The sequence below is a fragment of the Epinephelus moara genome, chromosome 5 (assembly GCF_006386435.1).
Source record: "Epinephelus moara isolate mb chromosome 5, YSFRI_EMoa_1.0, whole genome shotgun sequence".
Classification (NCBI taxonomy): Eukaryota; Metazoa; Chordata; class Actinopteri; order Perciformes; family Serranidae; genus Epinephelus; species Epinephelus moara.
In genome coordinates this window covers 8,373,929-8,388,026 of record NC_065510.1, presented here as the reverse complement: position 1 = coordinate 8,388,026, position 14,098 = coordinate 8,373,929, and the positions used below count along the sequence as shown (strand labels likewise).

The window sequence follows — 14,098 nt, the reverse complement described above, 5'->3', positions numbered from 1 at the left end:
TTTCTACCGTTTTTTTTCCCGTTAAAGGGTTTTTTGGGGAGTTTTTCCTGATCAGCTGTGAGGGTCATAAGGACAGAGGGATGTCGTATGCTGTAAAGCCCTGTGAGGCAAATTGTGATTTGTGATATTGGGCTTTATAAATAAAATTGATTGATTGATTGATAGTCTTAACTTTAAGGTGCGGACACACCAAACTGACATCAAAGAACTAGCGGCGACGAAAGCCAACTGTTTCACTACAGGCAGATTCGCTCGCTACAGGGGCGAGGAAATAAAACCTGAACAGCCAATCAGAGTGATCTCTCTCACCGCCGAGCTCTGCCGCCGATTCAACATGCTCAATCGGCCGAAAAGCCACCGACGCCGAAGTGCTGACAGTGTGGGACACATCGCAAAAACTTGGGTGACAGACGCTCACCGACGGCCTGACTTTGGTCGACGGCTGTCGGTCAGCTTGGTGTGTCAGGGCCTTAAGGGAAAATTCTAAGAAAATGTCACAATTCTAAGAATTTTTTAGAATTTCATCACCAGAAGCAGCTTTGCGAATATGGCCCCTGGCATCTAATTGGTCTCGTGCATTTATTTGTCAAAATGTGTAGCCACACCAGGATAGTAAAAGGGACTGGATGTTTTATTGGAACAAGGCTTTTAATGAAAGCGTTACAGTATATACATTAAAATATCACATGACATGCAAAAAGAGGAAAAAAAGGATTACATATTAGATGTTTGACAAGAATATGAATTAAAATCTGGTGTACATTTGGAAAAACATAAGAGATTATACAACTTAAGAGAAGCTATTAAATGGATTTCATAATGAACTGATACAGCAAATATAAACAGACAGTAGAAAAAGTTACTGAATCATCATATGCCAGAGGTCTATATTCACCTATTTTTTAACACCCAATTATGTAATTTCCTGCTACATCTGTGGAGCCTAACAAAGGACTGATAAATACATATCTCCCCCAACTGTATGTGGCCATCTGTTGCAGCTGCAAAATACATCTTCACTACATAAACGCCCCAGCTAATATTAAAACAGCTGTTAAAATGACAACAACACAACAAACCTTAAATCAAGCTGCATTCATTTGTTTTGCCACTCTGGGAAAGAACAACTGCACAACAAGCTGACAAAGCCCTGACTTACATTCACATCCATCAGACACACATTAACATTATAATTCATGTAAAGCCATCATTCACTCCCAATCTGATTTAAGAGGTGTCTTTGCACTGTTCAGATCATCTCAGCCCAGCTTGTACCTAAATGATAAAGACAGGCAGCTGCTGCACACTGTGTGGAGCGTCCTGTGTGGATGCTTAGCCACACAGTACACAGTGTCTTCTTGGCGTGTGCTGGGTCCCTCTGTGCTGCAGGACTCATGACCATGACTGAGATGTTCTCACACTGCGAGCGTGTCTGCAGGGCCGTTAAAACGGAGAGGATGACGCGGAGGGACATTTCAAATTACTGTTAAAACAAAGTCACTAAGAAGATGTCTCTTACCTCATCCACAGGTGGAAGAGAAGAAGAGGAATCGGGATCAGCAATGCAACCGTCAGTCTGACTGCATTAATTATTGCCATTGGAACATCCATCTTTGGGCCTAGAGAAAGATGGATGATACATTTCTTCCTGATTGGAATACTAACAAAGCTCCTAATAACTTTTCACTTACAATGTAAAGGCATACCTACCTTGAACAGTGAGAGTCTCTTCAGGGGACGTGATGTCTCTCTGGGTTTTGATACCACAGGCGTAGTTTCCTGCATGCTGACTGCTGGCTGGGTCTAGCACCAGGTGTTTGGTTTGGGTCTCTGTCAGAGTCAGAGGTCGACTGTTGAGGAACCAAATGTAGTTTGTGTTGTCAGTGAGAGGACAGCTGGTACTGCAGGTCAGTGTGACTCTCTGGTCCTCTGTCACCACTGCAGAAGGAGTAAACGTCACTTTCAGACCTGGAAGATGGTTAGAGATGTTAGTTATCTTTTAAACTTGACTGTGCCTATTGGGTAACCTAATGCAGCCATGTATGTACAATGTGGTGTATTAATTTCTACATCATGTCTGAACCAGCTTTCTGTCCTGTTGCTCTCTTGAATTACCTGTGACAACCAATGTGACTCCAGAGAAATCAGACAGTTTCCATTCTTCACCTTTACGCTGGAGTGAGAATATGTATTCTGCCGAGTCATTCTTCCTCAGATTTGTAATTCTCAGGATGTGGCTTTTGTTAATTTTGTCATGATACCTCAGACGATCTGAACTGGCTGTGAGATGTTCAGCATTCTCTTCACCACTTCTCTTTACTTTATACCATAATTTAAACTCTGGTGGCCAGCTGTCTTGATGCGAGTATTCACTTGCAATGTTCACTGAAGAACCTTCCAGAGCGCAGATTCTCCTGCTGACATAATTCACATCCCAGCAGGACTTTTCCTCAGCACCTGAAATATATATGAAAGACCAAATTCATCACTTTAAATAAGTGTTTAAACCTGCAATCACTCATTTCTTCCATTGAAAAACACAATAGTTAAAGCTTAAAAACCCAAAGGCTGCCTGATTAGAAAGTGGTATTGATGTTTTTGTGGTTGCCCTGGTGATGTTCAGTGGCACCACCAAGGGGTGGCCATGCCCAGTGGTTAGCATTGTTGCCTCATTGCAAGAGGGTTCCTGGTTCGAACCCAGGGTGGGGGGCTCAAACCCCAGGTTGGGGGAGCCCTTCTGTGTGGAGTTTGCATGTTCTCCTCTTGTCAGTGTGGGTTTTCTCCAGGTACTCCAGCTTCCTCCCACAGTCCAAAGACATGCAGGTTAATTGGTGACTCTAAATTGTCCCTGTGAATGTGACGTGAATGATTGTCTGTCTCTATGTGTCAGCCCTGTGATAGTCTGGCGATCTGTCCAGGGTGTACCCTGCCTCTTGCCCAGTGTCAGCTAGGATAGGCTTCATGATAGAATTCCTGAAATTCAGTTATGGCTTTTGGTTTTGGTGTGCCACCTTAAGATTTTCAGTGGCCACCATCTGGCCACCCATCTGAAAAATGTCTGGGGTCACCACTGGTGATTATTTAAATGATGCTTACTATTGTTGCCTTTCAAGCACTCTGACACAAATGTTGTAACAGACCAAAAACTGCTTCATACTCACAGACTTGAGCACTGTGCAAATCCTCGTGGCCTTTTACAGCACAGGAGAAACTGTCACCTCTGGGAACTGTAAAGTGTTGACCCTCAAAGTTCCTGTAGAGAAGTTTAGTCCTCTGGCTTCTAATACCAACTTTTTGCCAGTACCACCTATATGCGGCCTGAGGGTCAGTCAGAGGACAGCTGGGGGTACAGGTCAGTCTGACAAAGTCCTCATCTAAAGGAGTCCTTTGAACATGTACTTCTGTGAAGAGATGACAAATACACTGTAGTTACTGTCCGATGTTACATTAGGAAAATTAATTAATCAAATACACAACTTATTTAAAAGAAAGGCACTCTTGCGCTTCAGCCAAAAATAAAACTGGATCGGTGTTCACAGCACAGGACAAAATAGTAGACAGTACATCAAGTGGGCCACTTCAAAAAATGACTGAACCCAAATGAAAGGAGGCTGGAGCACTCGATAAAATTGCAGAGATTTTAATAAGGTGCAAACAGACTGACGTTTCGACGCTACTGCGTCTTCTTCAGAGTCAAACAGGGAGAAAAAAAAAAAAAAGAAAGAAAGAAAGAAAGAAAGAAAGAAAGAAAGAAAGAAAAATATATATAATTATAATAATAATAATGATATTTAATAAATAAAATATAGAAATAATAATAATGATAAAAAAGAACGAGAAAAGAGAGAAAAAAATAAATAAATAAAAATAAAAATAAAATAATATAATATAAAAAAATAAAATGATAATAATGACAATAAATACTAATAATAACAACATTATTATTAGTAGTATTTATTTTATTTATTGTCATTATTATCATTTTATTTTATTTTATTTTATATTATTTTATGTGTATATATATATATATATATAATTTATTTATTTATTTTTTATTAGTATTTATTTATTAGTATTTATTTTATTTATTGTCATTATTATCATTTTATTTTATTTTATTTTATGTTATTTTATGTGTATATATATATATATATATAATTTATTTATTTATTTTTTATTAGTATTTATTTATTAGTATTTATTTTATTTATTGTCATTATTATCATTTTATTTTATTTTATTTTATGTGTGTATATATGTATGTGTATATATGTGTATATATATATGTATATATATATATATATATATATATAATTTATTTATTTTTATTTTTTATATTATATTATTTTATTTTATTTTTATTTTTTATTATTTTTTTTCTCTCTTTTCTCGTTCTTTTTCATCATTATTATTATTTCTATATTTTATTTATTAAATATCATTATTATTATTATAATTATATATATTTTTCTTTCTTTCTTTCTTTCTTTCTTTTTTTTTTTTTTTCCTCTAATCTTCATCATTCTTAGGGGGAGTGTTTTCTGTTTATGGATTGCTGATTCTTTACACCCTGTTTTTGATGAGTGCCTCAACAGGATTGGTTAATTTCTCCCTCATCCTCATTTACCAATGAGATACTGTTTGAGTTTCAGGATGTGGGTATTTAACTGCCACTGTTCTACCAATACCTGTTTGACTCTGAAGAAGACGCAGTAGCATCGAAACGTCAGTCTGTTTGCACCTTATTAAAAGCTCTGCAATTTTATCGAGTGCTCCAGCCTCCTTTCATTTGGGTTCAGTCATTTTTTGAAGTGGCCCACTTGATGTACTGTCTACACAACTTATTTGATCGTTGCAACTTTAAGAAATAATGAAAAAAAAAATTCGCAACGAGGTGAAACTGTTTCAGAAAAAAGTTGCAGCAGTGTGAACTGGCCTGTATGAGCTTGACTCAAGCTGGCTGATAGCATCAGCTGCAACTCTGGTCAAATTGCCAGCAGCTGGTTTTAGAACTTAATACATGTCACCTGTTTCTACAGTCAGTCGGCTTGAAGAGAAATCTGCTGGTCAAATCAAAATGACTACAGATGATGTGTTCGCTTGCTGCAGCAGGTGCTCCGTGTTGGGTTGTGTGTTCTCACAAGTTCTTATTCTGTACTTTTATTGTGAAGCTGTGCACTCGGTGGAGGTCACATGAGCCTCTTGCGCCAATGAAAGTGATTAGCGCATTTTTGTTGTTGTTGTGTGTGGTGTCATATTGCCATGTGTGAGTTCCAGCAGTGGCCATGTGAAAAAGGATGTGAATAAAGAAACGAAAGAAGAGATGATGTTGGTTTTTCCCGTCCTAAAATGGACGGAACAGCAGAAAGCTCCACAGGTTATGGGCCCAGGTGCAGTACAGGAGGATGGCAGCAGAGACTAGTTTTCGACGGAGACGAAGACAAATACGAACTTTGGGAGGTAAAGTTCCTCGGCCACATGAGAATATTAGGCCTGAAAGACACGATCCTCGCCACTGATAACGTCGGCGCAGAGATTAAAGGCATACTGTACCCAAAAATTAAAATTCAGCCATTATCTACTCACCCACATAAAAAGTTGTTTGGAAAAACGTCATTTGAACTCTGTTTTTAGCCTCATTGTAGCCTGTAGCTCTAACTGCCTCTCTGTGCACCGCACTCAACTTTTTATGTCGGGGCTTCAGGACACTTGGATCACTGTGGACGAGCAGTATGGAGATATTTTGTGGTTTCAATTATGTGTTTTTGGACGTTTTAATCTGGGGTGCCGTCAGCCTGCATTAGATGGAGTTGTGCTGCTACCCCCTCTCCCCTTGGATCTCTGCAAGGGATTTGAGGGCTCTAAAACTTCACCAGAGCCTCCCTCGGTATATGGGTGAGTAGATAATGGCTGAATTTTCATTTTTGGGCGCACTGTCCCTTTAATGCAGAATGCTACGCAGAGCTAATACAGTTCCTCGACGACCGAAGCCTTACGTTGGTGATGAGAGACGCCTCAGACAATGGCAGAAAAGCACTACAAATATTACCGAACCACTACACCAGTCAGGGTAAGCCCAGGATTATTACCCTGAACACAGAATTGACTTCGCTAAGAAAGGAGCCAGAAGAAACTGTGACAGACTACATCATCCAGACTGAAAAGGTAGTAACATCACTACGAAGTGCAAAAGAAATAATTAGTGACGGACTTATAATCGCAATGATTTTGAAAGGACTTCCAGAGCCATATAAGCCATTCAGCCAAAGCAGTCAAGAGTTGACTTTCACTGAGTTCAAAGGTAAACTGTGAAGCTATGAAGAAACAGACAAGTTTGACACAAAGATAAAGTCAGACAATGTAATGAAAGTGGACGTGTCATCCGAGACATGTTATGGATGTGGATACTGCAGTCATTTTGCACGAGACAGCCGTCAAAAAGGAGCCGCGAAATGGTGCAGCTACCACAAAAGCTCAACACACAGCGATGAGACATGCAGGAGGAAAACGCTGCACAAAGATGACGCAAAACAATCTGCAGAGAAACAAGAAGGTCGTGACGAAGAACAAACCTTCGTATTCAAGATTAGTCAAGAGTTTCTCCCAGACAACATTAAGGGAAATGGACTGATGGTGGACTGTGGAGCAACATCTCACATGATAACAGAGGAAAGTAAGTTTACAAGATCTGACAAGACTTTCAATCCACAACAACACTTTATGGAGCTTGCGGATGGCACCAGGGAGAACAACGTGGCTCTCAAGCGAGGAGACGCAGAGGTGATGCTATGGGACCAAAAGGGGAGAAACGTCATGATAACACTGAAGAGGGCCCTGTTTATACCATCGTATCCTCAGAGCATCCTCTCAGTAGAAGCAGTAACAGCTGATGGAGTCAAAGTGATTATCCGGAAAGGGAAGAATGAACTGACAACCAAAGATGGGACTGTTTTCCACATCAAGGAGCTGGAAAGACTATACTACATTGAAACCGTAAATAACAATGAAAAATGGGTTGATTACTCAGTCAATGACATAATGTCCAAGGACAAAGTGAATTTAACATGTGATGTCAAAACATGGCATGTAATACTGGGACACTGTAACATTGATGATGTGTTGAAACTACCTGATAGTAGTAGGCATGAAAATCACAGGTGAAACTAAGGTAGACTGTAATGTTTGCACAGAGGGAAAATTCACCAACAGTAGAAGTAGGAAGGCTGATGCAAAAGCTTGTGCGCCCCTAGAGTTAGTACATACTAGCCATGTTTCCATCAGCCTGTTTAGATGCGCATCTAGAAGTATCGCATCGGAAAATTATGATGGAAACGCCAAAATTCAAATTAAAATCCCCTGATTCGCACAAACGAAAATACGCTCGCTTTAGCCGGGCTTTGGTTGATTTGAAAAAATGTTGATTCGCAAAACGGGGGATGGAAACAGTTATGTTCGAATTAAGTTTGATGTAGCGCACCTCTCTCCATAGTGATATCCACACTCTGGGTCGGGAAGGCGGTAATGCATTTACAAGCTGGTTGCCAACCGCCAGAAGGTAATGCATTTACAAGCTGGTTGCCAACCGCCAGAAAACGTAGAAGAAGAAGAATGCGAGACGTGTTTTGTTTCCGGTTCTGCGGAAAACTCGCGCAAGTTCGTAGTTTTCACCAAAGTCTGTACATTTAATGGAAACACACAAGATTCGTATTTCTTTTAATGCGCATTTCCCAATGATTCAAATCACTTTTGGATGGAAACATAGCTACTGACTTAGCAGGTCCAATAAAGCCAACTGGTCAAGATGGGCACAAATATGCCATCTCATTCACAGATGATTTTTCAGGGGCAGTGACTGTTTACTTCCTTAAAAATAAGAGTGAAGCAACATTGGCCACAAAGAAGTTCGTTGCAGACAGTGCACCTTGTGGTAGCGTCAAGTGTATCAGATCAGATAACGGTACAGAGTACACAAGCAAGGCTTTTCAGGCACTGTTAAGAGATAAAGGTATAAGGCACGAGACGTCATCTCCTTACTCTCCTCATCAAAACGGTACAGCTGAAAGACAGTGGCGTGAAATGGGGAGGTGCATGTTAATAGAAAAGGGGTTACCAAAAGCATTGGGGCCTTATGCTGTTCAAAGTGCAGCCCATATCCCTAACAGGTGTTACAATGAGAGAACTAAAAACACCCCATACTTTATGCTAACAGGAAGAAAGCCAAACCTATCAGAAATGTGGTTTTTTGGATCAGATACAATCATGATCACAAGAAACTTGATCCCAGATGTAAAAAGGGAATATTTGTGGGGTACAGTAAGAACAGTCCAGCCTATCTGGTTTACAACCCTCATACAAGAAAGGTGTCAAAACACAGACTGGTGTCCAGAGACCAAAAGTCAGGTCCAATAAAGCCGACTGGTCAAGATGGGCACAAATATGCCATCTCATTCATAGATGATTTTTCAGGGGCAGTGGCTGTTTACTTCCTTAAAAATAAGAGTGAAGCAACATTGGCCACAAAGAAGTTCCTTGCAGACAGTGCACTTTACGGTAGTCAAAACACAGACTGGTAAAATTCATCAAAATGAACAGTGTTGATCAACAAACCCAAACTGATGAATATGAACCAGAAACCCATAGCTTCAGAGACCGTAAGTCAGAAAATGAAAAGAGTGGCTCTGAATTGCTACAGAAAGAAGATAGCATAGAGAATCAGATCTTAAACAGAAATGATGATGACACAGACAAGAATGAAAATGGACAAAATGATGAAACTACAGACGAGGAAGTAGTTCAGGATGAAAACAAAAACAGCTTAGGTTCAGAACCTAGTCATGACCAAAACCCACGCTACCTAAGAAGAGAATGAAAAGCCCTGAAACACCTAGAGGATTACATACCAGACTTAAAAGATAAAGATGTAACCCATGCTAGTGTTGATTATTGTTACAGGGCAGTGTGCGGAGTCCCCCAAACCTGTAGGGAAGCCCAGATGTCGCCAGAAGCACCAGCATGGCAACAAGCCATGAAGGAAGAGATGGACTCACTTAAAGAAAATGAAACATTTGAACTGACTACATTACCTGAGGGTAGGAATGCAGTGGGGGGAAACTGGTCTATGCCATAAAGGAAAACACTGAAAAAGGAAATGTTTTCAAAGCTAGGTATGTTGCTAAGGGTTACAACCAGACAGAGGCCATAGACTATAATGAAACATTTGCCCCAACAGCAAACATTTGTTCAGTGCGAGCCCTTATGCAAATTGCTGTTCAGAAGAAGAGATGGTGTTGGTTTTTCCCTCCTAAAATGGACGAAACAGTAGAAAGCTCAAAATCTGAGGGCATCGTTACTGTTTTGAAGGTTGTGAGGGTGGGAGATATGTTTGTGTGGGTAAACCTAACCTGTTGGATATGTGATGGAGCACGGCTCATCTGCTGACGTCTGATTGGGAGGACACGTTCTCCGTTTAGCGTAGGTCACATTAAAGCAGGTTGGCGTGACAGAATCTGAACAAAAATAATTAAAGACAAACTTAACACCCTCTGAAAAACTTCACTTTCACCTTACAGATGTACAGGTGTGCTCCAGGACACTGCGGCATCACTGTTTGGTGTTGTCAGAGGTGCAGCAAAGCACACTTCATGGCCAGTATGGACAGGATAGATGATTACAAAGGCCAATAACTTGTGCTGTAAGTAAAACTTACAAAAAACCCATAATGTGTCCCTTATGATTCATCTGACAGCTATATCTTACAAAGAACATATTTATCCAGATGTTTCATCATATAAGGAGTTAATTATTGTCACTCACCCACTGAGACTTCAGGAGCTCTGAGATGCTCGTAGCCTTTGATAGCACAGGAGTATGTGACTGCTTCCTCACTGCTGACCAGCTCTTGGTACCAGGGAGACCAGTCCTCATAGAGGAACTCTCTGTTCTTGTACCAGATGTAGGCTGCAGGGTTTTCAGTCAGGGGACAGCTGGTGCTACATATCAGTGTTACGGTCTGTCCCTCTGTGGTGGGAATCACCTGTACCTGCAGGTCTGAGATGATGATGTATAAAATAAGAACTCATATACTGATGTAGATCTTAAGGCGATAAATTACTGACTCACTGTACCTGCCACACGGAGCGCTGTTCTATAGATCCAGCAGCGTCCTGGGTTGTCAGTTATGTTTCCACAGCAGTAGAACTTTGCATCACTCTCTCTCAGATCACTGATTGTTAGAGTGAAGTTACTCTCCGCAGACATGTTGTACCTTGTATGATTTCCATCTAAGAGGTCATTCTGAACGAATGGAGACCTAAACAAAGATTCATTCCAGTGTACAGTGTGCCATGTCATGCTTGAAGTGGGATGTTGAGCTGAGCAGGGCAGATCCACCGATGAACCTTTTAAAGCACAGATCCTGTTTGCTCGCCCTTGAACCCCTTCAACAGAAGATTTCATTAGCAAACATCTGGATGGATTTATACTTTTCAAATCATTTATGTCAATACTAATTACTTTTTTAACCTCCTTGCATCCTCATACGAAGACCTTACATTTTGGGTTTGCTGCAACTTATACTTTTTGCTTAACTTAGACCTGTTGTCTAACCTGGAAATCCAGATGCTCCGCCCCTAGCAAATTCCAATTTGCACTGCACGGGGATCTGGCCCCGACAAGCAGAGCCCGGTGAATTGCCATCAGACCAATCAGATCAGTCTATCTGACAGAGGCGGGCTCTGGGCGGCATAACATGATGTCAACAGCACCGCGCCGTTGGAGTCGAAAAGTAAACAGCCACGATGGCAGCTGCCGAAGGACCGCGTCCATTCAATTTAGCTTTGGAAGAAACGCTAAGTCAACTACACTTATCTTTTTCCTTGAGAGAGGAACAGAAGACTGCCCTAGAAGCCTTCGTTTCCAGGAAGGACGTTTTTGCTGTTTTGCCGACGGGATACGGCAAAAACATAATATATCAGTTAGCCCCACTGGTCGGCAAACCAATGGGGCTTACTGCAATGAATACGTCACCTTGTTTTTTGCTCTGATTGGCTATCGTGCTATCCAATTGCGTGCGGCGGCATTTAATATGCCTCAGTTAGTGCTGCCCCTTGGGTACGAAGGGTGTATTGGTGAGGGCCAGACTCAAAATCTTTCTAGATTTGAGTCTGGATTTCCAGGCTACCTATTGTCCTCACTTGTGGAGATTTTTTTGTGGCATCTAGTGGTAGCAAACTCACAAAACACTAATCCATGTGTAAACAAGATGGCAGCCATCTCTGCCAAAACCTGATGAAATTTTATGGTCAAAACTTCTTAAACTGATTAATGCTTAATGACATTTGCATGAGCTAAGATGCTGTTTATTAGGTGGTACTTTCTTGAGGACATTGGGACTTTATTATTGTATTATTCACACAGGCCAGTTAGTTGTGACAGACTGTTTACGAGCACTGTCTCATTCCAAAGTTGTTGAAATCCGGTGCTTGGGCAGTCACTTGCGGCGTCAGAAACCAACAAAAAACGGCATCCTTTAACATCCGCACGATACGCAGCCGGTTGCCTTTATAATTTAACGGTGCCCGGTGCCATCAGAAGAAACGCTGCGGGACAAGGGCGAAAGTTAAGGCAGTGAAAGTCCGAGTGGGGAGGGTGGGAGGGGTGATGGATGGGTCCAACAAACATCGACTTTCACCAGAGAGAGAGCGGTGTTTGCATCCCGGAAGATTTTAAAGCCAAACCCTGGTCTTTTTTCCTAAACCTAACCACGTGCTTTTGTTGCCTAAACCCAACCATGTGTATTTGTTGTTGAAGGAAAAAAACGTCAATTCGCAGTGGTGTACCGACATAGTGCATTTATTTCCTGTGAAAACGTAAGTGTATTTTGAAAGAAGACAATGCATGTAAGAGGCAGAACTTGACATGGTGTCCGAGGACGTCAACAACCAACACACCCAGGGTACCTTTCACGTCGTATCTGGACATGGAAAGTCCATGACCAAACGTCAATATGTGACGAGGTCGGAGTGAGAATGTGTTGTTCCCACAGACAAAAAGTACTTTCCTAGCTTAGTATGGAGCAAGTAAAATTCATGCAGACCTAGAAAATAAACACATCACAAGGCTTTTAGATACGTTGCATTGTTTGCCATGTTCAGGCATTGAAAGGAACAGTTTTGAACAGTTTTAGACTTGAACAGTGACCCCTAAGCCATAGAATTACAAAACCTTAACAACTGTTGCATTGTTTGCAATTTTGTTTTTGCACAACAATGTTCAGACATCAAAATAACCAGTTTTATATTGATTACACATTTGGTGGTAAAATGGACTGAACTTGTATAGCGCTTTTCTAGACCTCTGACCACTCTAATTGCTTTTACACTACATACCAAATTCACCCATTCACACACACTGATGGCTGAGGCTACCATACATGGTGCCACTTGCTTCTCAGTAGTCATTCGCACACACTCACTCACCGATGGAACAGCCATCAGGGGCAATTAAGGGTTCAGTATCTTGCCCGTGCTTCGACATGTGGACTGGAGAAGTCTTACGATTGGTGGACAACCCACTCTCCCTCTGAGCCACAGCTGTCCACATTTGTGACTATTAAAAATAATCTCTGTCTTATGAGGACATTTTTTCCCCAAACTACTTATTGTTCAAGGACAATACTTCCTCTTTTTTTATACTTATCAGGTCCTACTTATCCCAGATAGCTACCAGAAGTTAAAAATGCCAACCAAACAAAAGCTCAGGGCTCAGGAGGATAATAACAATATATTGCATATATAAGCATTTGTGTGACTACCTTGAGAGCTGACACGCAGTTTTTCTGTACTGCTTTTCTATAACTATTATGGCAGATCACTAAACCTTTACTTGACACACACTTTTTTCCCACAACTGAACACCTACAGCTTACAAGGGGTACTACTGCAATGTAGTTGCACTTCTGTGCCACTGGGAGTCTCTGAGACTCTAGAATCAGCCAAGCCCCAAAGATGCAGGGTCCTACGTTTCATGAATTTACACTTTAACCATCACTTAACTTTTCATCTAGCACCATCATGTAGTCAAAATTTCTACTGATCCAATGTAATATTAGTCCAGTAGTACTTGTCTTGATGAGTCAACCTCTTGTGTGACGAATCATGTCACACTTATTGTACATAGAGTATGATGTTAATAATTTAAAATGTTATAAAGAGGAATAAGCAGTCATTCATACCTGAGATGTACACGATGAAATATGCAAATAAACATCCAGCTCCTAGCAACTTCATGGCTGTTGCAGTCTCTAAACTTAGAATCTAGAAAGAAATTGAATAACAGCTTTTGTATTGATGTTTTCACAATGCAAATCCCCCAAAAGTATGAAAAAATGTATAAATGTATAACTCACCAGTCTCTTTACAATGTTAAGGCTGAAGGAGACAGAATGGAGTGCTAGTCAGTGTACAGGAGGTGGACGAACAACACGCAGTGTCACAACCAAATTTCACTCCCTTCCTCTTTAAATTGCTGACTGATGAAAATAGATTTATTTTTACACGGAACCCTCTGGATTTTATCTACAGACAGCTCATACAGTTATCTTTTTACTCTTAATCTTATATAACGCTTTGCGACATTTTCACGTTTCAGTAACTGATTTCCATGCAACACGCAGCCCTATTAAACTAAAACACTGAAGACAGTGTTAAATGTGGTTGGTTTGAATTCGAGGGAACGGTGGACATTACATCAGTGACCACCACCTGACAATCATGTCCATCAGGAGCAATCTGTGTGTTGTCCTGTTGGTCCTACATTTTTAATGTTATCACTGCAATGTCTTAATGTTATAATTGATGGATAATATAACAACATTTCATTTTCCTTCAATCCATGGATGACTTCATCATAGTCACATCATTTCATTAGAAAGCAGATTCTCCAGGAACTAAAGAATTAAACAATATAAACAAATCCAACCAAATAAGCACTAAAAAATAATGAGGCTCAAGAGCATGATTTCAAAATCTGGTATAAATTAAAAAACTATTGAATGCACTTTATAATAAAATTCGAGCAAACAATTGAAAAGGTTACTGAC

General features: G+C 40.5%; 1 protein-coding gene across 1 annotated transcript; it reads right to left on the bottom strand.

Annotated features, from left to right (window-relative positions):
* Positions 1-663: 663 nt before the first annotated feature.
* LOC126390645 (uncharacterized) lies at positions 664-13,442 on the bottom strand. Its single transcript, XM_050045039.1, has 10 exons — positions 13,406-13,442; positions 13,232-13,313; positions 10,125-10,436; positions 9,814-10,047; positions 9,402-9,506; positions 3,162-3,401; positions 2,116-2,457; positions 1,711-1,968; positions 1,520-1,619; positions 664-1,432 (listed from the first exon to the last, which is right to left on the bottom strand). The coding sequence occupies exons 2-10, from the start codon at positions 13,284-13,286 to the stop codon at positions 1,393-1,395; spliced, it is 1,686 nt and encodes a 561-aa protein (XP_049900996.1). The 5' UTR covers positions 13,287-13,313; positions 13,406-13,442; the 3' UTR covers positions 664-1,392.
* Positions 13,443-14,098: the final 656 nt, after the last annotated feature.

Coding starts and splice junctions, on each gene's coding strand:
- LOC126390645 (XM_050045039.1), bottom strand. CDS start 13,286: ATGAAGTTGCTAGGAGCTGGATGTTTATTTGCATATTTCATCGTGTAC. Junction 2,458..3,161: donor TTTGCACAGTGCTCAAGTCT/GTGAGTATGAAG, acceptor TATATATTTCAG/GTGCTGAGGAAAAGTCCTGC. Junction 1,969..2,115: donor AGTCACATTGGTTGTCACAG/GTAATTCAAGAG, acceptor ACCATCTTCCAG/GTCTGAAAGTGACGTTTACT.